General features: G+C 41.8%; 1 protein-coding gene across 1 annotated transcript in view; it reads right to left on the reverse strand.

Moving 5' to 3' along the window:
• Window positions 1-482: 482 nt before the first annotated feature.
• The window catches only part of LOC126259255 (serine/threonine-protein kinase fused), a 210,937-nt gene continuing 186,016 nt past the window's right edge, over window positions 483-25,403 (reverse strand). The window contains exon 12 of the mRNA XM_049955891.1: window positions 483-677. Coding sequence (XP_049811848.1) covers window positions 624-677 — 54 coding nt within the window. The 3' untranslated portion in view covers window positions 483-623. The remainder of the gene's footprint in view (window positions 678-25,403) is intronic.

Genomic DNA, 25,403 nt, shown 5'->3' on the forward strand with positions numbered 1-25,403 from the left:
GTCATCTCTTTTTTATATTTTTTCCCCCGAATATAAAGGTTGCGTGTGATGGGAAATTCAGACCTTGAAATTAATCACTCAAGTGACTTCATTACACTGCACATTCTTTTCACATTTTCTTTAATACTCATTCTCATTGTTGGGTTGATTGTTCTTTTTTTGTTACAGTATTTCAACTGGACTGAAAGTCTGGCATTAGATTTGTGGTGCATTTTCTGAAATACACGAGTCATTTCTTTGAAATGACCACAGTTGTTTGAAAGGAAAAAATGAAAGATTAGGTTTGTACAGGCCATTACTGATGAAGTCATCAGAATCAGGGCACAAATTCAGATTACGATAATACAGGGAAGGAAATTGGCTGTGTCTGTTACATAGGATCCCTCATGGCATTTAAGTAATTTAGAGAAACAACAGAAAACCACAATCTGGACAGTCAGTTGAGGATTTGAAGTGCCATCATCTTGAATTGATATCCAGGGTGTTAATGGCTACATCACCTCACTCAGTTTATTTTCAAAGGACAGTGCAATATAGGTACCCTTAATGTAATCATTAGAGTAGATAGCTGATTTAACAGGACTAGATTACAGGCAGGTAAAAAAGTACTCTCATATACCATCTCAGGAAGTGCAGAATGACAGCTTCTGTAGTTCATGTGTAGTAGCTTTTGCAGCCTGGAACAAAGAGTGTGACAAAGTGAAATGCATTAGACGTTATTACAAATATTAAAAGACAGATTTAATTGCAAAACTAACTAGAGTTAAATGATTTACACATGATCAATACACTGCATTACACTGACTGTATTCCAAGGATCCCATAAAAAAAGAGATCTGGAGAATTTTCTGATCAGGGCAACAACTGAAAGCCCTCTGTATTGATAAAGGTCAGGACAGCATGGGCAACATGCCATCCCGTGGTATTTAGTTGAAAGATACCATCGTGGCGACCTCAAGGGTAGGGCACAACCACTCACCTTAATATGTCAGAAACAGAACACCTCTATCTTGTCAAACACTGACGTGCTGAGAGATGTGGCTTTAGTATGTAATACCTACTGCCCAAATTACTGATTATGTGAATGAGAGATGATTGTTTTATATACACAGTGAAACACTACACAATCGTGCCATGTGCCGGGCCTGTTATGATGATAACAAATTCAATATGGCATTTTGTGACAATACAACATTTGTTGAAAGCCATGTTGTAACTTAATGGCCAGCAGTGTACAAAATATAAATGACAAAATATTGCCAACTAGTATTTTGTGCAACTTGTCAAATGCATTAGATAGTATAGCTCATGAGATATAGCAGGTAATTGGGTTTCATTTACATAACTATTAAGAATCTGACGCTTCACATCACTGAACTGTGCATGTTCAGAATAGAGAATAATCACTACAGATGTACCACAAGATCTATATTTTGCCAGCTCTTGTTCTGGTTATATATAAATCATATGATGGAACCAAGATAAATACGGGGTGAGATTGGTCCATTTTTATGGACTTATTTGTCTTTTAATTCTGTATAGGTTAGTTAAATTTAAATAAAAAGTAACATCCAGTACTATGTTTTCAAAGAATGTAGAAATGACCATTACTATTATAAGCAAAATACGTTTCATAATTTTTTATATATACAGCCTGAAATTTGTGGAACAATTTAGCTTGAACTTAGCATGATTTTGATCCATAACGTGAATACTGTATTTATAGGTGACGGTCCTGCTGTGGAATAATGTTATAAAAGCCCCAGGTGTAGTTGGATGTAAATTAGATTACACTATATTAGTTACACGTCATGCAGAGAGAGGGCTTAGGGTTGTGAAAAGAAGTCAAAGCCATACATTTAAGTACAATGTAACAGAATGACTTAACATTATGGTATTACAGTGCTAATACTGATGCAAAATAATATTAAACATTACTTTTAACAGTTTCTATTAAAATCCTCTTCTTCGAGGTGGAAGGAGTTGCCCAACAGAAAATTCTTTAATTCTATACCACAGTATCTACAACACATTTATGTGCAATGGCCTGCTGTTGAATACATGTTTATGACAACAGAGTTTGCCTGAGAAGCACACGCACAAATACATAAAAATATGCAAAAACACATGAAACCATGTGAAATCACATAAAAATATGCACAAATATGTACAGCCGGTGAGAGAGACCAATGCTGTCTGGTGGAATATGCAGAGACTAGACTGCCAATACGCACAGTGTTGGGAGGTTGTGGGGCAGGGAGGTGGGGAAAAAAGGAACAAGAAAGGAGAGGAGCAGGGAAAGATGGGTGGATGCATTGACCCGTGCCATATGAACTTTTGATCCTTGACCTAACCCAACCCCCTTCCTCTATCTTCACTTATCACAACACACACACACACACACACACTCACTGTCTCTCTCTCTCTCTCTCTCTCTCTCTCTCTCTCTCTCTCTCTCTCCCTTTTCCATACCTCATTGTTCCTTTTCAACCATGTTTATGTATGTTTTCAACATATTTGTTGATACTTTTACATGGTTTCACGTGTTTTTACAAATTTTTATGTGTATTTTTATGTATCTGTGCATGTTTCTACATGTGTTTGGGTTACCAATTTTTTACGCATCTTTATGCCTCTTTTCGCTTATCCAGCTATTCTCACAACCATCAACACCGATTTCGCCCACTCCTGCATCATTCCAGCTTTATTTACACCATTCCTGCCATAATGGATCCTTGCTCCATCTTTCTGTACCAGTCCAGAAAAGTATCTCTTTCTCCAGCTAAAACACGGTCCCACATCCTGTGATTCAAATGCTGCCTCAACCATGGAATCCTTCCAAACCACCTAACTGTAAAGATTCATTTCTCTGAATCCCATCCATACTTTCACAATGATCTGCAGTTTTTCAGATTTCACCAGTCCCTGGCCCTCACAAACCTGGTACCACAAAAACGCATCTCCATGGCACAGGCATCCCAGAACCACCTTTGCTCCCTCAGCAAGATGCTACTACTCTGCAATCCCTACTCCATATATCACATCTCTGAAACTGAATCTCTTGCTTTCCAGCACCTGGAGGAGCATTCCAGACACCACCTCCACAAGTTATCCAACCTGCTAACACCCTACTGCCACCTTGGGCACCACTATCCAACCCCTACTTTATCCACAATGCTCCTCCTTGTCCACTCCTCACAGCAGCTAAACCCTGGCTAGCTGACCTATTCAGCTTGTCACATCCCCAAAACTCCCTACCAACTCTCCACTAAATTGAGAGCCAAAACATTCCTGTAACACTGTTGTTAACCTTTACACCAAAACCCTCAGCTCCACAGAAGTTTCAGTCCTATCCAAATGCCTCAGCTTTAGCCCTACACCAAAATTTAACCACAGTGGACTTGCCAAAGACCTACTCTCCTTCTCCCAATCCCTTCAATGGAAGCACTTCTTTTCCCCGCAAATCCCTTCTACCAAAACCACCCTAATTCCAACATTGAACCCTTCCTCTTCCAGTTCATACCATCATCCAACCATGATCCTCATCCCCTGCCACTTAACCACCCGTTGGTCACCTCCCAGGAAGTCCTTACCTCCAACATAGCTTCAGCACCCTTTCCTATGTCCCTTCCTCAGAACAACATCTTTTCAGTAGAAGAAAGAACAGTCATACACAACCTCAAAACAAACCCTGACCTAATCATCCAACCTGCAGACAAAGGTTCCACCACTGTTGTTATGAAGCACAGTGAATACCTGGCAGAAGGCTTCTGCCAATTATCTGATTCCTCCACCTATAAACTCTGCTGGAGTGATCCCATCCAATAAGTCCAACACAAACTCCAGTCCCTGTTAGAGCCAAAGGCACTTCCAGAACATCTCCCCTGAATCCATTTCCCTCCTCACCCCTATGATACCTTCTAAATGCTACCAAAAATCCATAAACCTAACAATCCTGGATGTCCATTGTACCTGGTTATTGTGCTCCCACTGAAAGAATTTCAGGATTTCAGCCCTCATTGACCAACACCTCCAACCAATTGCCCCTGATCTAGCCTCCCATGTCAAAGACACCAACCAATTCCTATGCCAACGCTCCACCACTCCAACCCTTTACCGACTGGATCCCTACTCATCATGGTTATCGCCACCTCCCTATACATCAACATCGCTCATGCCCAGGGTCTTACCGGTATTGAACACTACCTTTCTCAATGTTCTTCAGACTCCAAACCCAGTATTTCGTTTCTCATACACCTTACTAACTTTATCCCAAACCACAAAATCATCTCATTTGAAGGGAAGGCATATAAACTAATATGCAGCACACCCTTGCTCACGCATGTGGCACCCTTCTATGCCAACCTTTTTATGGGCCACCTAGAGGAAACCTTCCTAGCCCTCCCTAGACTCCCAAAACACCAAATCCCTAGTCTGATTCAGGTTCATTAACGATATCTTCATAATCTGGGCTCAGGAACAAGATCAACACCTTCTCTTCCCTCTGTTTCATATGGTCCTGCTCAACCCAGAATGCCACCTTCCTAGATGCTGACCACCTCGCCTGTGATGGCTCCAACACCACCTCTGCCCACATTAAGCCCATCAACCATCGACAGTACCTGCATTTTGACAGTTATCATCTCTTTCATATCAATAAATCCCTTCCATACAGCTTGGACACCCAGGGATGGTGTATCTGCAGTGAAAAAAACCCCCTTGCTCAGTATGCCGAGGGTCTCACCAAGGCCTTAGCAGACAGGCACTATCCCTTAGACCTAGTCCACAAACAGATCTCCCGTGTCACTTCCCCTCACAACCTCAATCCTCCCACCATCCCCAATTCAGCTTCCACAAGGGAAGAAATACCACCACTGCTGTTCTTTCAATTGTGAATGAAGTAATAACAGCCTTCAAGAATAAAAATAAAGCCGCACTTCTTTTATGTGATTTAAGTAAGGCATTCGACTGCATTTCTCATTATATCTTACTTGCTAAACTCAAATTCTATGGTGTACAAGACTCTGCACTGGCAATAATTGAATCATACTTAAACAATAGGAAGCAGTTTGCCTTTGTCAGAAACAAAGACTCACAATTGCTAGAAGTTAAGACAGGAGTCCCACAAGGTTCTGTCCTTGGGCCCTTCTTTTTTATAATTGCAGTCAATGATTTACCCCATTGTATCCCCAATACTGTTATTTGTTATGCTGATGACACAACTTTGCTTGCTCAGCATGAGAACATATCATTTCTGCAAGATATAATGCAAGATGGCCTGGAAGCAGCACTAAATTGGTTCTCATCAAATACACTGCTTTTCAATCCTGATAAAAACCAACAGATTATACTAGGATTGTCAAAAGAGGTAGAGGTGAAAGCAGTTAAAATTATAGGAATTCATGTAGACTCTAAGTTAACGTGGGAGACACACATCAACCATACCTGCACAAAATTGTCTGGAGTTACGAATTTAATGTGGAAGCTGAGAAGCCTGGTGACAAAAGAATATTTAAGAGTTATTTATTTTGGACTCTTTCAATCACATATAGAGTATGGACTGCTGAAATGGGGACACTCTCTTCACATCACTGAAGTTCTAAAAGTTCAGAAGAAAGTGATACGGGCAATGAGCAATTCTGGTAGATCAGAGCACTGATGGCCACTGTTCATTCAGCTGAAAATATTAACAGTTATTAATCTTTATATATACGCCTCAGCATTGTAGGCAAAAAAACAATATAGCAGATTTTCAAACGAGGGAAAACATACACCACCATAATACCAGAGGCAAAACAAAATTAGACATACCTAGGCACAGGCTGATAAGAACAGGAAATTCCCATCTAATCAATAGTCTAAAAATATTTAATAAATTTTCTTCTCAGTCGGCTCACATAAGTAGCTTCAGGAGCAAGCTACTTAACTGGTTACTAATCAGTCCTTTTTACAATATAACAGAATTTACGAATATAAAATCAATTGATATAAATTTTTAAGGATTTCATTATGTGATGTCGTTGAATGTATTTATCTTATGTTATGGTGTATGTTATCATTTATGGGCATTATTTGCAATGCTCATTTAGCTTTAAGGTACTATTCAAGGAAAATGTTATATGATATCCATGTAAATTGCCTGTTCCCCCTCAGGTGGTCAATGGTGAATAAAGAATCTGAATCTGAAGAACCAGCCACAAAGGAGTGTCCCTCTATCACCCAGTACCATCCCGGACTGGAACAACTGAACTGCATGCTTTGCCTGGGTTTTGATTACCTACCATCACACACGAAAAGAAGTGATATCCTACCTGAGATACTTCCTACCCCTCCGAAAGTGGCGTTCTGTCGCCCACCCAACAACCACAACAATCTAGTCCATACCCATGCTACTCCTAATCCCAACCCCTTGCCACTAGAATCACATCCCTGTCGAAGACCCAGGTGCAAAATCTGCCCAATCCACCCACCAAACACTTCCCATTCCAGTCCTGTCACAGGTTTATCCCACCCCATCAAGGGCTGGGCCACCTGTGAAAGCAGCTACGTTATTTACCAGCGCTGTTGCAATCACAGTAAAGCTTTTTATATTGGTATGACTACCAACCACTTGTCCACCAGTCCACCAGTATGAGTGGCCACCACCAAACTGTGGCTGAGAGCAAAGTAGACCACCCTGTGGCACAACATGCAGCTGAACATAACACACTTGGTTTCAATGGCTGCTTCACTGCCTAAGCAATGTTGATCCTTCCCTCCACCACCAGATTTTATGAATTGTGCAGATGGGAGTTATCCTTACAACACATTCTCCGCTCCTATGGTAACACACACATCCTCCACACAACAGTTTCCACCCTCTCTGTCCTATCATCTCCTCCCCATTCTCATCTTCCACCCCTCTGCCATTGCATCTGCCACCTTTCCCCTCTCCTCTCCTTTTTTACTCCTTTTTTCTCCACCTCCCTGCCCAACAACCTCCTGATGCTGCGTCTTTAGGCAGTCTAGTCCCTGCACACTCCACTAGACAGCATTCGTCTCTTTCCCCACCCATACACTACCATGCCTTCCCCTTCCTCGCTCCCTCCAGATTGCTGCTTGCATCCCACATTATAGTTGCATTCAAGCCTGAAATGCTGAAGTTGGCGACCGTGTGTATGTGAAGTGTGCTGGCTTGTATGTGTGAAAAGTGTGGGTCTCTCTTTTGCTGATGAATGCTGTGGCTTTATGTAAGGGTGTTTTAATGGAGCCTGACTGCAACTTGATGTGTCTTCTTTACGGTAAGTAGGAATCCGTCTTTTCTTACGTTGTTGATATTCCTATATTGAGTTTACATTGATTACACAAAGAATGTGCTCGTATGTGCACTATGAGTACCTGTGGAAAAAACTGGCATCTTTGACCAATGATGGCAACGGCCTTGCCGCAGTGGATACACCGGTTCCCGTGAGATCACCGAAGTTAAGCGCTGTCGGGCGTGGCCGGCACTTGGATGGGTGACCATCCAGCCGTCATGCACTGTTGCCATTTTTCGGGGTGCACTCAGCCTCGTGATGCCAATTGAGGAGCTACTCGACCGAATAGTAGCGGCTCCGGTCAAAGAAAACCATCATTACGACTGGGAGAGTGGCGTGCTGACCACACACCCCTCCTATTCGCATCCTCAACTGAGGATGACACTGTGGTCGGATGGTCCCGATGGGCCACTTGTGGCCTGAAGACGGAGTGCTTTGACCAATGATAATTTATGGGGCTATAGTATGGTAGAATACAGTAGAAAAGAAGACGGCTACTATGGAGCCCGAAAAGGTGCAGAGATTGGCCTGGCTAGCCATAAGAGGCAAAATTAATGGCACACACATTGCTTGGATGAAGATCATGCTGGACATTCCATCATTACTTCTTTGGCTTACAATGGAGGAACCAGCATAGAAATAAAGGTTGAAAACTGGAAATCTGTAGGATATCAAGAATACCACACAAACATAATTAATGTGGTAAATATAGGAATGGTTGGGGAAATGCTGGCTGACTCCACGACAACGTCCAGCAGCTTCAATAAATCTTTCAGTGCACAATAGGAAGTAGAGAGCAGTGGAAGAAAGAACCACACTATCATTCAGATGACATAGTCTGGTTTACTGACGGGTTGAAAAGATGATGGAAATGGGGCAGGGGTATACAGGTACAGCCTAGACTAGGGAGTGCAATTTCTCTAGGGAAGTTAGCTAAGATATTCCAGGTAGTGATATTTGCTATCAGAGTATGCACGGAGGAGAATTTAAGTCATACTGTCTGTAAGTATTCAGACAGCCAAGTAACTCTGAAATCTCTATCAGCTCCTGAAATGAGATCAAAGATTGTTCCAGAATGCCATGAAACTCTTGTGAAGCTTTGGAAAAATAACAGGATAAACCTGCTTTGCACCCTTAATCATTCAAGTATTAATAGTAACAAACAAGCTGAAAGGCTAGCCACAGCATAGGCAATAACCATTTGTTGGAATGGAACTTGTCGTATCACTAATAAAAAGGATAAATGTGTCAGGGGGCGAAAAACAAAACTATGACAAGTTAATGATGACAAAACCATGTTTTAAGAGAAGTTCTGTAATCCTAGACTTGAACAAGAGGCAGATCAACGTCATGGCAGGTCTGATGACTGGTCATGCGAACTTCAGGAAACACCTGCACACAATGAGTCTGTAGAAAGAAGCTCCCAAGCTGACTATGAGATATGGGGGATGAAATCACACCGCATTTAAGCTTCCAATGGGAAGCAGTGTAGGTCAAAAGACACAAAACATCTGGGTCAGTAATTTCTAAATAAACTGTGGCCAACAGGGAACTAGCAAAGGGACTCTTTAAGGATACTAACTGGCATTAGGCCTACTCGAATGACTGGAATAGATATACACAATCAAATTAGGTTTGGTGCAGGCAACAGGGGGCTGAAACCACTGTTATTTATTTCTACATGTTTAAATAAAAAAATCATGCTCTTTGAACCACCACAGCATAATTCTGTCTTTGTGAGATGGGCTATTATTCTGCTGGAATACACCATCACTGTCTGAGATACTAAGAATGAAGGGATGCAGGTTGTCTTCAATTATGTTGACGTAGTTCACAGCTGTCATGGTGTCTTGACTACTATTACAGTCCCATGGAAACTCAATGAATGTCACCTACAGCACACTATTGTCTTGACTAGCCTGCATCTGTGGGGTGCTGCACATTTCAAGCAATCATTCACTCGGATGGCAGCATATCCAGACATAACCGTCAACCTACTGTAATGAAGAACATGATTCACCTGACTAGGCTACACTCTTCTACTGATCTATGGGCCACTCTCAATGGCCCTGAGCCCAATGCAACCACAACTATGTTATTCGGTTAACATGGCAACAAACAGGGGTTATCTGCTGGGGAGCCCCAAGTTCAAGACCATGTGCTGAAAGGTGTGCTCTAAAATAGTTGTATTTGCTCCAGCATTGTATTCTGTCATCAGATCTGGCACAGATTACCACCTATCCCACTTTACAGTGCAGATAAGCCTCTGACCACTATGTCCTCTAATGGGGTAGGGATGTCCCTTACCTTGTTGCCTACTCGTAGTGCCACCATTCTTCAACCACTTTCCACAGATGTTTACAACAGTACATGAACAACTGACCAGCTTCACTGTTTATGAGATGCCCTACTGCCAAGTACCGGATGTGATGAAATAGGCTGTGTATTGGATTCTACAATATTGTTTTGCATGCTCAAATGCCAGCAAACAAAATCTGCAGATGAAAAAATCCATATCAGATTACTAGCCTTGATATTTATGTTCATGGAATTTTATAATGTTCTCCTTATATTCTTGCATTGTGACAAAAGTAAGAAAGGTTTCTGAGATTTAGTAATTGAAACCATGATTGCGAGCACCTAAACTTCTAAAGAAAATATATTGAGGAGAGTTCGGTTTGGCTAATACCTGATCTACTCTGACTGACCACATTGTGAGTAAAAAACCAAAAAAGTCAACCAAAGTTCTAAGGAATGTGAATCCATATCTAATTTGATGAAATACTTAGCTTCAGAATTTATATCTCAATGAAAGCTTACAGGATAGTGTAAACAACATGAATCTAAAGATTATGTCAAAAATGTTGACCTGGAATAAAATTCAAGTCTTAATTATGTAAACTGCATCTCAAATCAAATTTTAGGACCATGCCTGATCCACACAAATACTGGTACTAAAGTGCGCGTCATTTATGTTGGCGGCCGAGTTTAGGTTCGTTCTGTGCATCTGACGTCACAAAACACAGTCAGCCAATGAACAGAGAACGACGTTGCCAGATCTCGACTGCAGTGCATAGCATGGACGAGTGTCTTCAGTTTTAGAAACGTTCAGTCATAAATAAAGTAATAGAACAAAAGCAATGTCTTGATAGCAGACTTTCTTTTATAGAAAGTTTGGAAAAAGCGTTCTTTATACCAATTGCTTCATATTCTATTAATTAATTAAACCAAACAAGCAATAAGACTCCTAATTCAGGCAATAGCAAGGAAAGGTGTTTGTATCAATCTCACGAACCGCTTTTTCGCACTAAAGAAGAGCAGTAATTTTTATTTCCTATTGTACTTTGAAGTAGTAAAGGAGTTTTGCTATTTAGGGAGCAAAATAACTGATGATGGTCGAAGTAGAGAGGATATAAAATGTAGACTGGCAATGGCAAGGAAATCGTTTCTGAAGAAGAGAAATTTGTTAACATCGAGTATAGATTTAAGTGTCAGGAAGTCGTTTCTGAAAGTATTTGTATGGAGTGTAGCCATGTATGGAAGTGAAACATGGACGATAACCAGTTTGGACAAGAAGAGAATAGAAGCTTTCGAAATGTCGTGCTACAGAAGAATGCTGAAGATAAGGTGGGTAGATCATGTAACTAATGAGGAGGTATTGAATAGGATTGGGGAGAAGAGATGTTTGTGGCACAACTTGACTAGAAGAAGGGATCGGTTGGTAGGACATGTTTTGAGGCATCAAGGGATCACCAATTTAGCATTGGAGGGCAGCGTGGAGGGTAAAAATCGTAGAGGGAGACCAAGAGATGAATACACTAAGCAGATTCAGAAGGATGTAGGTTGCAGTAGGTACTGGGAGATGAAGAAGCTTGCACAGGATAGAGTAGCATGGAGAGCTGCATCAAACCAGTCTCAGGACTGAAGACGACAACAACATTGTACTTCGACGAAGCGCGAGTAATTCATAGTCATACTGAAAGTGTTTGTCAGTATTTTGTGTGACATGTTAGAGTCCTCACTACATTCTTTTGGCAGACGATCTGCGTTAGCGTAATGGTTAAGGTGTTGGGCTTCTACGCGAAAGGTTATGAGTTCAAACCTCGTGCAGTGTTTAATATTTTAATTATTTAAAAACAATATCGAAGTGCCTTACTTCATGAATTATATTCGTTTGAATGCAATTTTTTGAAATTTCTAGTGCTTTGTCTCTTCATTAACCCTTTCGCTGCTGCAGACACGTGCCCCCGCATTCCTTGCTGTGCGCGATTTTGTCATCACTGCACTGCTCGCCTGTGCAGACACATGGTGTTCCCACTGCTTTGACACACTTATCATTCGATTTCACAAAAACTATTTGGCCCAAAAATTTGATTTTTACACGTCTTCTTGACTGATACCTTCCCCCCATAAATGACTTAATTTTGTTTCGATGTTCAACGCAGTTATTATGCAGCATTAAATGTAGTAAACCAATGCATGAAATTTTGAAGAGTTTGCAGAGGTAGAAGTCCATAGCGTATACTTTCCGTATGGTCGACTTTAGTTGCCATAATCTTGAGAATGAAATGTGGACAAGATACCTAAATTTCATATAAAATTTACTGTATAACAATATCTCATTTAATTTAAGTACCACATAGGTGTCATATGTAATATTGAGGAATATTCCGTCTTTTGTGACTGTAATAAAAGTTTTATTTACACCGGACGTATTTGGCTTTATTTTAAAGCACTTCAATCAATGAAAGGTATGGCACATACACAATGGTACTCATGTTCTCTTTCTTGTTTTTGTTCCACAGTCGCAGTTTTACCAATGGTACTGAAATATATTCCTCTTCTGCAACTGTAATAAGCGACTTATTTAGACCAGACGCGTTTCTCTCTTTTGAAGCATCTTCAGTGGACAGTATTTTGTCTCCTCCATTGCCAAGTCACCTTTCATAGTTTTGTGCTGCGGTAATACAATATTCAACGTTTGTGTTGGCTGATCAGTGTTTTAGCAAATAAATGATGTTTGTGTGTGCCACACACAAAAATTATATTTGACATAGCTGAGAGCACTTCACTGATAGACGGTATATTCAAGTCCTAATGTTTTTGTAAGTCCACAGTTTTGTTTAATGTATTTTGTCTACTTCCTTTTGATTCACTGAAGTGCTTTAAAATAAAGCCAACATGCTCAGTGTAAATAAAACTTTTGTTACAGTCGCGAAAAACGAAATATTTGTCAATATTACATACAACACCTATGTGGTACTTAAATGAGATATTGTTATACAGTAAATTTTATATGAAATTTAGGTATCTTGTCCACATTTCATTCTCAAGATTGTGGCAACTAAAATCGACCATACGGAAATATACGCTATGGACTTCTACCTCTGCAAACTCTTCAAAATTTTGTGCAATGGTTTGCTACATTTAATGCTGCATAATAGCTGCGTTGAACATCGGAACAAAATTAAGTCATTTATGGGGGGAAGGTATCAGTCAATAAGACATGTAAAAATCTAATTTTTGGGCCAAATAGTTTTTCTGGAATCGAATGATAACTGTGTCAAAGCAGTGGGAACACCATGTGTCTGCACAGGCAAGCAGTGCAGTGACAAAATCGCGCACAGCGCGGAATGCAGGGAGCACGTCTTTGTAACAGCGAAAGGGTTAATGCGGCCGTGGTGGCTTTACTTCATGAACTGCGCGCTCCCCCCTAAACGTAAGCTTGCGAACTAGCTATACTATGGCACTGCTTCTATTGGCGCGTGCGTCGTGTGCAACTGGCAACGCAGCAGTCTCCCACGTCTGGGCGGGCATGCGCGAGCCGCCAAGATAAAAGAATTGAACTATAGTCATGTTTGGAATTTTGTAACACTAGAACAATATTTAAAACTCAAATCAAAGTCATATTCAGAAAAAAAGACAACATTAAATCATAATATTTTCTTTAAAGGCATCAACAACAACTACCATTATCAAATCACTTGGGCTATTGGAAATAGAAATGCTAAACTTTATTTATATAGGATATGATCATGAAACAGAAGAGAGGTATTAGGTTAAAGTTGCCAATATCTGTTTGATATATGAATAATCATGAGTGTCCTTCATAAATAAGTCTATACATAAAAATTGTGTTGTCTTTGGAATGGTGCAAGTTTGGCATAGAAAAATTAAGTTGGGAGTTTTTTGGCAGGTGTGTTATACGAAAGATATATACATAATTTTGATGTATGTTAAAATATTACTCATTGTTAATGCCCATGTTTACACTTTAACGTGTATGGTACATACGTGGGGCCAGAGCCAATAGTAAACCACGAAGATTACTGAAACTTAGGGTCTTTCTTTAACTTGCTTTGATCAATTTCACAAAATCCATTATGTAAATTTTCTGCAGAGCTGATATTTCCAACCTGGAGGTACTACATATGCGTTTTCAGCTTATAAGAGATCATCAAGAACAAAGCTTAGTGTATTGTGCCCCTTAGTTTTCTCATGCATAAAGAAACCTATAGTGCTGAACTCACATCAGATGTGATGGGACAAGCAAATTCTACTGAGATTTCGAGAAGAGGTCACATAGGTCATAACAATTTGTCACTTGTTAGAGCTGCTTCTCTCAGCAGATTTCTCCGTTTGTGGTTCATTCCCTCACTGGAATGATTCCTCATGTGTCTCTGCTCTGCTTTTATACATGGTGTATACGGCCCGGGACAGCCGGGAGATCCAAGAAAAACCTGGGAATTTTTTCATCTGGGAGAAAACTGGGAAAAACCCAGGAATTGTTTAGAGTTCCGGGAAAGTTTCATTGTTTTGGTTTTCAGTTAAATTTTTGTGATTTTTGACTGGTAAGAACCAATACTCTAACTAAGGATATTACTGTATCCCGCTACTGCAGAATAATACTGCAGCAACAAAACATGAACGAGAGGAAAAAAAAAAAACGAAAATAGAACTTTAGTTGCAAAGGAAATGCTCCTTATACAACAACAAAACACAGTGCACATACAAGCGTCTGCCAACAGCACAGTGTGTCAAAGGCTTAGGAAGACTATGCAATGCTTCATAACAACAAATTGCCTCCGATGAGCATGATGTGACAACAATTAGACTCGTTTGAGCAGTTGCGGGCGGGCTCTTGCGCATGCTCAGTTTAGTCGCGTATGCGTAGTACCTTCTCCCCCTTCTGGTTACCGAAGTGTGGCTGGGCGCCACTACCTAATATCGCCCCGGTGCGGGAATATAGTAAATCTGGGGCTGATGCACAGAGCAGTCAGAATTGTGGTGGGGAGCGGGGTCGTCTCCATGTGACCCATCTTTCGTTCAGTGATTTTGTTGTTTTGTCTTCGTTTATTGCTCTCACATTAAATGATGATGAAAGGGATTTTTGTCGCCAGGAGCTATCAAGTGAATTAAAATACGTTCGCTTAGTAACGGAAGGCAAAAATATGTTATTACTTTCAGATTTTATTTCCACTTTTCTGACAGTCAAGCATTAATTGCCTTGCAGAATAATGAAGTTATTTTTGTCGGTTTGCTGAAGAGATTTGACTTTTATCTTTTCTGCTGAGGCAGTCAATTTATTTGAAACGAAGAGTTTAATTTCACACTCTTGGTTGGTTTCACCTGTTCGCTGCATTTCAAGTGCATATGTGGCATTATACCATAGTAAAGAACCAAACATGAGATAATACAGCACTGGTACTTCAAGAAAATTTACATCCGATTATGGACATACGAATGTGCACTTTAAACCGAATTATTCATTTTAGTGTGGTTCACGAAATTCTGATGCTCTTGAAGTATCCTTCGATGTCTTGTTTCTTTTATGATATAATATAAGATCTTTTAATGTTTTACATGTACAAACATATGGGCTTCCTGCGTCATTGTAGCTGCGCAAGCGCGGTGACGCCTGTTACCTGGTGCTCTCTTGCAACTGGTGAAACGAACCAATAAGTAACAGATTGTGGGAAAATATTGAGGATGGTGGTTTGAAAAGCTTTACATTCAAAGTAAATTTCCTTTTGCGCAAGATGAACTGTGTGCGAGAATGTACAATGACTTTCTTAAATCACAAAGCGTTTGACTCTCATTTAAAAATCAACTCTTTGAGGACAACCATTTAGAAGAATTTCGAGCCCAGATCAGACATTTATGTCGTTATTAAGAATTTTATTGGCACATTTGTGTGATGTATCTTAATTTAAACCATGCACTTTTCTTATTTGTGTGTTTGCGCTACTTAAGAGTGATCTTGCTATTGACTGACTACATCACGTGTCCTATGCTGTCATCAGCGGGTGAGGTCAAGTGACATAAGCTATGACTGGCTTACAACAGCGCATCGCAATCTCGATTTCAATGCTTTGGAAAGTGACATGCGGTGTTTGGTGGAATTCAAATTTATACCTTTGTAATACGAAAATAATACTCCTTCCCGGGAGTTTTGTTTTCTGAAGTGCCTGGAAATTCTACGCCGGTATATAAAACCATAAACATTCAAAGCATTGATGAGTTTTACAGTGCTGAGGAAGAGTGTACTGTCACTTAACATGGAAAAAGTGTATTTTCACCCAGGAGAATGTGTAATTTTTACCGGGAAATCCGGGAATTTTTTTTCTTTGTCCACGTATACACCCTGGTATATTTTTGTTACTGCATCAGTTGCTGGTATTTCACCATGTGGCATTCAGTCTCATGTCAGGCAATGGTCATAATGTTTCGATTCATCTGTGTTTAAATGCAACTGTGCAGAGCAAACCTAATTTAACCTGAGAACATCTCGCTTTCTCTATATAGCACTATCTTACATTTGCTGTGGTCCACTGTGATTTCGTCAGAATGCTGGAAAAAATTTTGGCACTATGGATGCCCACAGGGTGTAAACGTGGACGAGGAAAAAAAATTCCCGGATTTTTACCAGATTTCCCGGTTAAAAATACACTTTCTCCCGGATGAAAATACAATTTTTCCGTGGTAAGTAACAGTATACTTTTAAAACTTATCAATCCTTTAAATGGTTGTGGTTTTATACACCAGCGTAGAATTTTGCGGCATTAGAAAACGAAACTCAGAGGAAAAAACTCATTTTGGAAAGATGTCTGATGTGCAGCAACATGTACACTGTATATTTTCGTGTTGCACAAAAGTGTAAATTAGAATTCCACCAAACACCGCATGTTAGTTTCCAAAGGATTGAAATCGAGACTGCGATGCGCTTTTGTAAGCCAGTCGTAGCTCATGTCAAGAGATCTTGCCAGCCAATGACAGAGGCTATTCAGAGCATACGATACGTTATGTAGTCAGCCAATAGCAACCTCACTGTTAAGTAGCACAAACACACAAATAGGAAAAGGTAATGGTTTAAATTAATATACATAATGTTGCTACAAGAAAAGAAAAGCTTACACGTATAATATTGGTCTCTTAAGATTAATAAGCTGCAAGAGAAGCTAAGCTATCACTCATAATGTTGATCTTTTTTGCGCATGTTACACTTTAAGATACATCACACAAATGGGCCAGTAAAATTTTTAACAACGACATAAATGTCTGATCTTCTGGGCTCGAAAATATTCTAAACGGTCGTCCTCAAAGATTTGATTTTTGAACGAGAGTCAAACGCTCTGCGATTTAAGAAATTCATTGGACATTCGCGCGCAGAGCTCATCTCGCGTAAAAGGAAATTTTCTTTGAACGTAACACTTTTCAAACAACCATTCAGAACATTTTCCCGCGACCTGTTAGAAATGATTCATTTTAGCAGTTTCCAGAGAGCGCCAGATAACATGCGACACCGCGCTTGCGCAGCTACGATGAGGCAGGAAGCCCGTACATTCTTATGTGCAAAACATTAAAAGAAGACATTAGAGGATACTCCAGGACCATGGGAATTTTGTAAGCCATACTAAAATGCATAATTCGGCTTAAAGTGCACATTCGTATGTCCAGATTCAGATGTACATTTTTTGGAGTACCAGTACTGTATTATTTTATGTTTGGTTCCTTACTATGGCATAATGCCATAGGTGCTAGAAGATGAAAACGTGAACTTGAAATGCAGCGAACAGTTCAAACTAGCCAATAGTGTGGAATTAAACATGTTATAACCTTTAATCACCAATAATTGCGTGGATATTCAAACACACTCACTTAGAAACAATAGCTCATTACATGATAACAACTCAGTATCTCTTATTCGACTGCCGTGCCGTGACATGCAGCCGGCACCGTTTGTAGCTAGGTGGCGCTCCCGCGCTCAGCCGAGTTGAGGAGTGCCTCTATCGCCATTTGCGCGCACTGTCGTGGCGGCACTGTTAAATGTCACGGCACTGTCACAACACTTTCCCCCCCCCCCCCCCCCTTGAAAAAAAAACTCACTTCCTTGGAGACATGGACAGTGCGGAGACATCCATGGCCTCTTGTGAGGCCCCGAGATGATCCCGCGGAGAGACACGAGAGTATGGTCGAAAATGTCCAGGACAGAAGCTCGTGCGTGGAACGTGCCTCCTGGACGAGATGATGGGTGAAAACTCCGGAGCAGCATCCATAGGTGTCGTGGACCTGGGGGTGTGCTCCAGCGAGATGGGTCCCGGAGAAGGCGGCGTCGTGACTGGGGCCGGTTCCGGCGTACTCGGAAGCGGTAGCAACGTCGGCTGCATCAACACGTACCGTAGATCGGCAGCAGCGACAGGATTGGCTTCTCGGGCTGGTGGAGGCGAAGGAAGGGGCGGTGGCACCAGCGTGGCCACCACTCGTGGGCGCATCTGGTCGTAATGGCGAACAACCACGCCATCGTCCGTACGTATTTCACAAAGCCGGCGGCCACGAAGAGCCTTGACCAGCTCTGGAATCCATTTAGGGCGAGATCCATACCCTCGTACCCACAAGTCGGCGCCCACCGAGTATTTTCCCGCACTAGGGGACACAGCACAAGGCCTGACAGGGTGAAGCAGGTGCAGTAGAGTGCGTGGTTGGCGGCCATGCAAGAGTTCAGCAGGGCTGCGATCACCCAGAGGCGTGAAGCGATAAGAACTCAGAAATTGCAGCAGAGCGTCATCTGTGGAAAAATCACTAAGGAATTTTTTCATCTGGCTTTTGAAAGTGCGGACAAGGCGCTCGACCTCCTCATTCAACTGCGGATGGAAGGGCATTGATGTAACATGATGAATCCCTTGTCCAGTACAAAAATCACGGAAGCCTGCGAAGAGAACTGAGGGCCATTGTCTGTGACTATCATGGATCGAAGACCTTCTAGCGCAAAGATTTTGGACAAAGCCAGCGTCGTCGCCGCAGTGGTGGGCGACGGACATCGAACAACAAACGGAAACTTCGAGAAGGTGTCAATCAACAGTAGCCAATAAGTACCGAGGAAGGGGCCAGCAAAGTCAGCGTGCACCCGTTCCCATGGCCGCGCCGGATCAGGCCACGGAGAGGGCATTGTACGAGGTGCAGCCAGTTGTTGAGCACACTGACCACACGCAGCAACCATGTGGGCGATGTCCGAATCAATACCGGGCCAATAAATGTGTGTGCGGGCCAGGGACTTAGTCCGAGAAATACCCCAATGGCCTTCATGCAACAGTTTGAGAATATCTTTGCGAAGAGAGGCTGGCACCACGACCCGTGGAGATGCGCCATCCGTGGCCAGAAGAACAACACCATCATGAACAGACAGATGAAGGCGCAAGGCATGGTAGTTGCGAAGGGGATCCGATGCCCGGCCCTTAGTCCTGTCCGGCCAACCCCGTTAAACAAAACCGATCACCTGATGCAGGACCGGGTCCCACACAGTAGCCGACGCGACCTGCGAACCTGTAAGTGGAAAACCCTCGACCGCACGACGTTCTTCCTCATCAATGTGGAAACAGAGTAGTTCATCACGATCGAAAACCAGGTCGGGGCCCATCGGCAATCGCGACAATGCGTCAGCGTTGGCGTGCTGGGCCGTGGGGCGATAGTGAATCTCACAGTAAAAACGAGACAAGTATAAGGCCCAACGTTGCAGGCGGTGAGCTGCCTTATCCGGAAGTGACGCCGATGGGCTGAACAGAGAGACCAGCGGCTTGTGGTCGGTGATGAGGTGAAACTTAGAACCATACAAAAAATGCTGAACTTTTTTAGAGCATAAATGATAGGGAGCGCCTCCTTTTCGATTTGAGAGTAACGCCGCTGCGCATCGCTGAGGGTCTTGGAAGCATAGGCGACGGGTCGTTCCGACCCATCCTCATACCGATGGGCGAGAACAGCCCCTAGGCCATACTGTGACGCGTCAGTCGCCAGAACCAAGTGGTGACCCAGACGGAATGTGGAAAGACAAGGCGCTGACTGCAAATGAGCCTTCACGTGGACAAAAGCCTGCTCACACTCGCCGGACCAACGGAAAGGGGCGTTTTTGCGTAACAGCTGATGGAGAGGATGAGCTACCACCGCCGCGGATGGAATGAATTTGTGATAATAAGCAATCTTGCCTAGAAATGCCTGAAGTTCTTTGACCGTAGATGGCCGGCGTAGAGCATTAATGGCCGCAACGTGCTGACGTAGAGGACATATATCCTCACAGGACAAGTGGAAACCAAGATACACAATGGAGGGTTGGAAGAACTGTGACTTGTCCAGATTGCACCTCAACCCAGCCGAATGCAAAACCCGAAACAGTGAATGCAAATTGCAAAGGTGCTCCTCAGTGGAGGCCCCTGTGACAACAATGTCATCCAGATAGTTTATGCAACCGGGAAAGGAAGCCATGAGCTGTTCCAAAAACCGCTGAAAAATGGCCGGCGCGCTAGAGACGCCAAATGGTAACCGCTGGTACTGATACAACCCACAAGGAGTGTTGATGACGAGAAATTCCTTGGAAGAAGCATCCAACGGCAACTGATGGTATGCCTCCGATAAGTCAAGTTTGGAAAAGAACTGGCCCCCAACGAGCTTGGTAAATAACTCCTCAGGACGGGGAAGAGGATAAGTGTCAATAAGGCTCTGAGCGTTGACAGTGGCTTTAAAATCACCACACAATCGCAGACTCCTGTTTGGTTTAAAAACCACCACGATTGGCGATGCCCATTCGCTGGAGGTAACAGGAAGGAGAATCCCTGAAGCTGTTAACCTGTCTGTCTCAGCCTTGACAGGTGCACGCAACACCACCGGAACAGGGCGTGCCTGGAAAAACTTAGGGCGAGCTGTAAGTTTAAGAGTAATGTGGGCTTCAAAATCCTTGGCATGACCCAAACCAGCAGAGAACACGGACGAAAATTCAGAACACAATCCATCCAGCTGTTGATACGGAATATCCTCAGATATGAGGTGCACATCATCATCAATGGAGTACCCGAACAACTGGAAAGCATCATAACCGAACAGGTTTTCAGTGCCCGCATGATCCACCACATAAAACGTGAGGGGCCTAACAACAGACTTGTAGACAGTGGAAGCATCAAACTGGCCAACGATAGGAATTGTCTGCTTATTATAAGTTCGCAGATTTCGCGTAACTGGAGACAAGGGAGGGGAGCCCAACTCCAAATACGTGCGAGAATTAATGAGAGTTACTGTAGAGCCAGTGTCCACTTGCATGCGAATGTCTTTATCCAGAACACGAACAGTAACAAACAACTTATTTGTTTGAGAAAGCACACAGTTAACATCCATGTCCGATGCCTCGTCCTCGTCGACAGGAACTTTAGGGGACTGACACACAGAAGCAATGTGGCCTTTTTTCCTACATGAATTACACGTGGCCCAACGTTTTGGACACGCGGCCCTGTCATGCTGTACAAAACAACGTGGACAAGAAGGAAGTGCGGAACGAACCTGCTTCTGTGGTTGCTGTTTTCACTGCGAGCGTTGCGGCCCAATGCGACGTTATTTACGTGAGTGAACCGCCGCCACATCTTCGTTCTCCTGTGAAACAGCCAAATTGCCCGTGTCGAAAGTTGACTGTACAGCGCCTACATCACACCACGCGTCTATTTGCGCACCAGTAGCGTGAGACACTTCAAAGGATTGAGCGATGCTTAGAATTTCCGACAATGACGGGTTTGGCAGTTGTAGGGCACGTTGCCGAACTTCTTTATCAGGAGCAAGCCGTAGAATAGCATCCCTAACCACTGAATCAGCATAAGACTCATGATGAGTGCCCGTGACAAACTGACATTTCCTACTCAGACCGTGTAGTTTCACCGCCCAAGCCCGGTAAGATTGATGGGGCTGTTTACGACACCGATAGAACGCCACGCGGGCGGCAACAACGTGGGTGTTTTTTCGGTAATAGTTAGACAATAAGTCACACATTTCTTGGAAGGACAGAGAGGCAGGTTCCCGCAGAGGGGCTAACTGAGATACCAGCTGATAGATCCGTGGGGAAATCCAAGATAGAAATAACGACTTACACATAGGAGCGTCGACAATGCCGAAAGCCAAGAAGTGTTGCCGCAAACGTTTGTCATAATCCTCTGAACCTTCAGTGGCCTCGTTGTAAGGAGGGAATGGAGGTGGAGAAGAGGAAGACAGATGATGAGTAAGCGACGTCGACAACGCCTGAATAGCAGCCGTCAGCTGTGTTTGTTGTTCAATGAGCGCTTGCATAAGCTGTTCCATGTCTGCCCCGTCACGAACACACAAATCCACAACGCAGTGAAAATATCCGACCTCGTCGCCAAAAAGTGTTATAACCTTTAATCACCAATAATTGCGTGGATATTCAAACACACTCACTTAGAAACAATAGCTGGTTACATGATAACAACTCAGTATCTCTTATTCGACTGCCGTGCCGTGACATGCGGCCGGCGCCGTTCGTAGCTAGGTGGCACTCCCGCGCTCAGCCGAGTTGCGGAGCGCCTCTATCGCCATTTGCGCGTACTGTCATGGCGGCACTGTTAAATGTCGTGGCACTGTCAAAACAAAACACTTCGTTTCAAATAAATTGACTGCCTCAGCAGAAATGATTAATAAAAGTCAAATTTCTTTAACAAACCGACAACAATAACTTCATTGTTCTGCAAGGCGATTAACACTTGACTGTCAGAAAGGTGGCAACAAAATAAAATCTGAAATTAATAACATGTTTCAGCCTTCCGTAATTATGTGAATGTATTTTAATTCACTTGATAGCTCCCGGCCACAGAAATCCGTTTTGTTTTCATTTAACCTGAGAGCAATAAACGAAGAGAAAACAGCAATATCACTTAACGTAAACACGGGTCACGTGGAGACTACCACCTTCCCATTACAACTCAGACCAGTGTTGCCGTTATAACAACAATGTCGCTAGAACTAGAGGATTTTATGAATTTTTAGCGGGCAAAATTGTGGCTTTTGCGGAAAAAAAGTTTAGCGACTTTTTAGGCACTCAAGACTAAGTTACCTTTTAAATCTTTTGCATATGAGTCGGTCTTAAAACTCAATCACTTTCGGCTATGGACCACCGCTACATCCTCAGTGTTGTGCTAATTTTCTCTTCCTAATAAATATCAACATTCCTTTACTTCCCTAATTCCCCTTGTGGGGAGGGAAAATAAAAGATTACTCTATGGAGAAAAACTCAACGCATCCATAAAATACTTTTACACCGCCAGTATCTGCTAGAGATTTTAATTAAATCTTCATTTATACTCGCATAATGTAGTCAATTGCGATTCAAAATGCTTCCTTGCTATCATGAACTTTCTTACGACCTGCTAATTTTAACAATTTTCTTGGAAACTTATAGACGGCTATCTTAATTATGTACAAAAAGATACACATTTTTCCTTAATCTAGTACAAAAATGCACAGCTGTTTTTACTTTTCTTTTTTAATGAAACTGAAGTATGAAACCAAATACTAGTATATTAATAGGTACAGATTGGAAAAGTTGTCAACTGACAAGCTTATTTGTATCCGAGAAATTGTCAGGCATTTACACAGTATTAACATAATGAAAAGATGATAAAGAGATTTTTGCCAGTCTCGTTAAGTGTCAAAGTTCTGATGCCAAACGAGTGAATAGAAAATGTAAATATTTTCTTGCAAGCCTAAAAGTGTGAGTAAGTTAAAATGGGCATTTTTTAAAAATTCCTATAATAATTATTCACATTCTTCACAGCATTCTTTGGAAATCGAAAAAAGTGATAGTTTTGAAAGCTGCTGCAATTTATAGTGCCATAATAAGTCCAAAATACGACCACATTTTTATTTTGAATGTGCTTTTGCACTTTATTTACAAAACGCACAATTGTATCGCAGCGTTTATACAGAACAGCCGCTTCACGGCACTGCAGTAGCAAACTTGCAGAAAAACTGTAGGAGCTCTGTGACTCAACAATGAGTGAGAACAAGAATACTGTACTGGAACTGGACTGTTTGGAATGTCATATTCATTTTAGTTGTATTGATCATGGAATAGCAGTTGACAGAAATAATTGTCTTTTTAAGAGTCTGGTAATTTCCATTATTCTTAATAATAAGAGACTGTAAAAGAAAAAACAATCAAAGCAGACACTCAGGTGTAAAAAGTCTCCGAAGAAAAGTTTCAATATATAAGATAGATTCTTTTACACTGCTTTGCAAAAACCATCTTTAGAGACATAATTTATTACAAGATTATATTTCCTCAATTTCACAAAAGTTAAGCCGTTCTGAGAACTTAGCTCAACTTTTACCAACCCCTCTGAGGCCAAATATAACTACAATTACATCCCCCATAAATAAATAGCAAACTCCTTCCCTATATATTTATTTTAGTTTATTTCATTTTGTCTTTCCTTTTCCAATACAACTGTATCAAGGATTTTGTTACAAATGCATAATATACTACTTCAGCTATTATTATTATTAAATTACCTGACCTGCAGTTCTGGGTGACTTTCCCAAAATCTACCCCTTTCCATAGACCTCTCCAGTCTATTTCCTTCACCCTTCTTCCTTCCCCTTCAACTCTTCTACATGAACAAGGAGCCACTGGCTCCGAAAGCTTGCCAATTACAACCATCTTTTATGTGCGCTTTCTGCCGCTACTTGGTGAGACAATTTTTTATCTATCCAAAAAGAATGGAAAATCCAGGATGGAATGTAACAATATTATGAAAAGGGTAGTTGCTACTCACCCAATAGTGGAGATACTGAGTTGCAGATAGGCACAACAAAAAGGCTGTCAGAAAATGAGTTTTTAGCCAACAAGATCTTTGTTGGAAATAGACAAAACACACACACACACACACACACACACACACACACACTCACTCAAACACAACTCAACACACATGATCACAGTCTCTGGCTTGAGGTCTCAGCAGATAGGTGTGTGTGTGTGTGTGTGTGTGTGTGTGTGTGTGTGTGTGTGTGTGTGTGTGTGCGTGTTTTTTGTCTATTTCCAACAGAGGCCTTACTGGCTGAAAGCTTACTTTCTGACAGTCTTTTTGTTGTGCCTATCGGCAATTCAGCATCTCCGCTCTACATGGTGAGTAGAACCTTGGCCTTGCCCAGACCACTATGCTGAATTGTACATTAGGTGACAAAAAGGATACAGTGGTACTGCTTGATGAAGAGGGAAAGAAGTTTCAATTTTATGTTGATTTATTGAAATATTATCAAGATCTTACAACTAGTAAGACAATCTGTGCCAGGCAAGGACAGAACAATTGTTTCCATGCCTGTGTTTTTGTGAAACCAAGGCCTGTGGACTTCGATTTCACTGAAAATGTTTCTAAATGTGGAATGGGAGTAAAATACATGCATGTGAATACCATTCTGCCTCAAATGAGTTTACGTTCAAAAGCTGAGCACCTCATGCAGCTCATACCTATTGTTACCAACAAACAGTGTAACACAAGATAGTGAAATCATCACAATGCACAGGACTATATGCCTCTACTAGATGAGATTCCCGCATTGCTAGGATATTTATTTATAGTTGTGTCTGAGACTGTGTGAGGCGAGATCAGTAAATCTATATCTCAGCCATGTAAATACAATGGTAGGTTGTATTTGTAAAGATTAGATTGTGACACTTAATTCTGTCACTGAAGCAAACATCCAAAAATACTTCTGAAGTAAAAGAACTTTCCTAGGAAATAAGCCGAATATAAATAAAACCTATCAATAGGAGCAAAGCAATACCAT

This window comes from Schistocerca nitens, chromosome 1 (genome assembly GCF_023898315.1).
Source record: "Schistocerca nitens isolate TAMUIC-IGC-003100 chromosome 1, iqSchNite1.1, whole genome shotgun sequence".
Lineage (NCBI taxonomy): Eukaryota > Metazoa > Arthropoda > Insecta > Orthoptera > Acrididae > Schistocerca > Schistocerca nitens.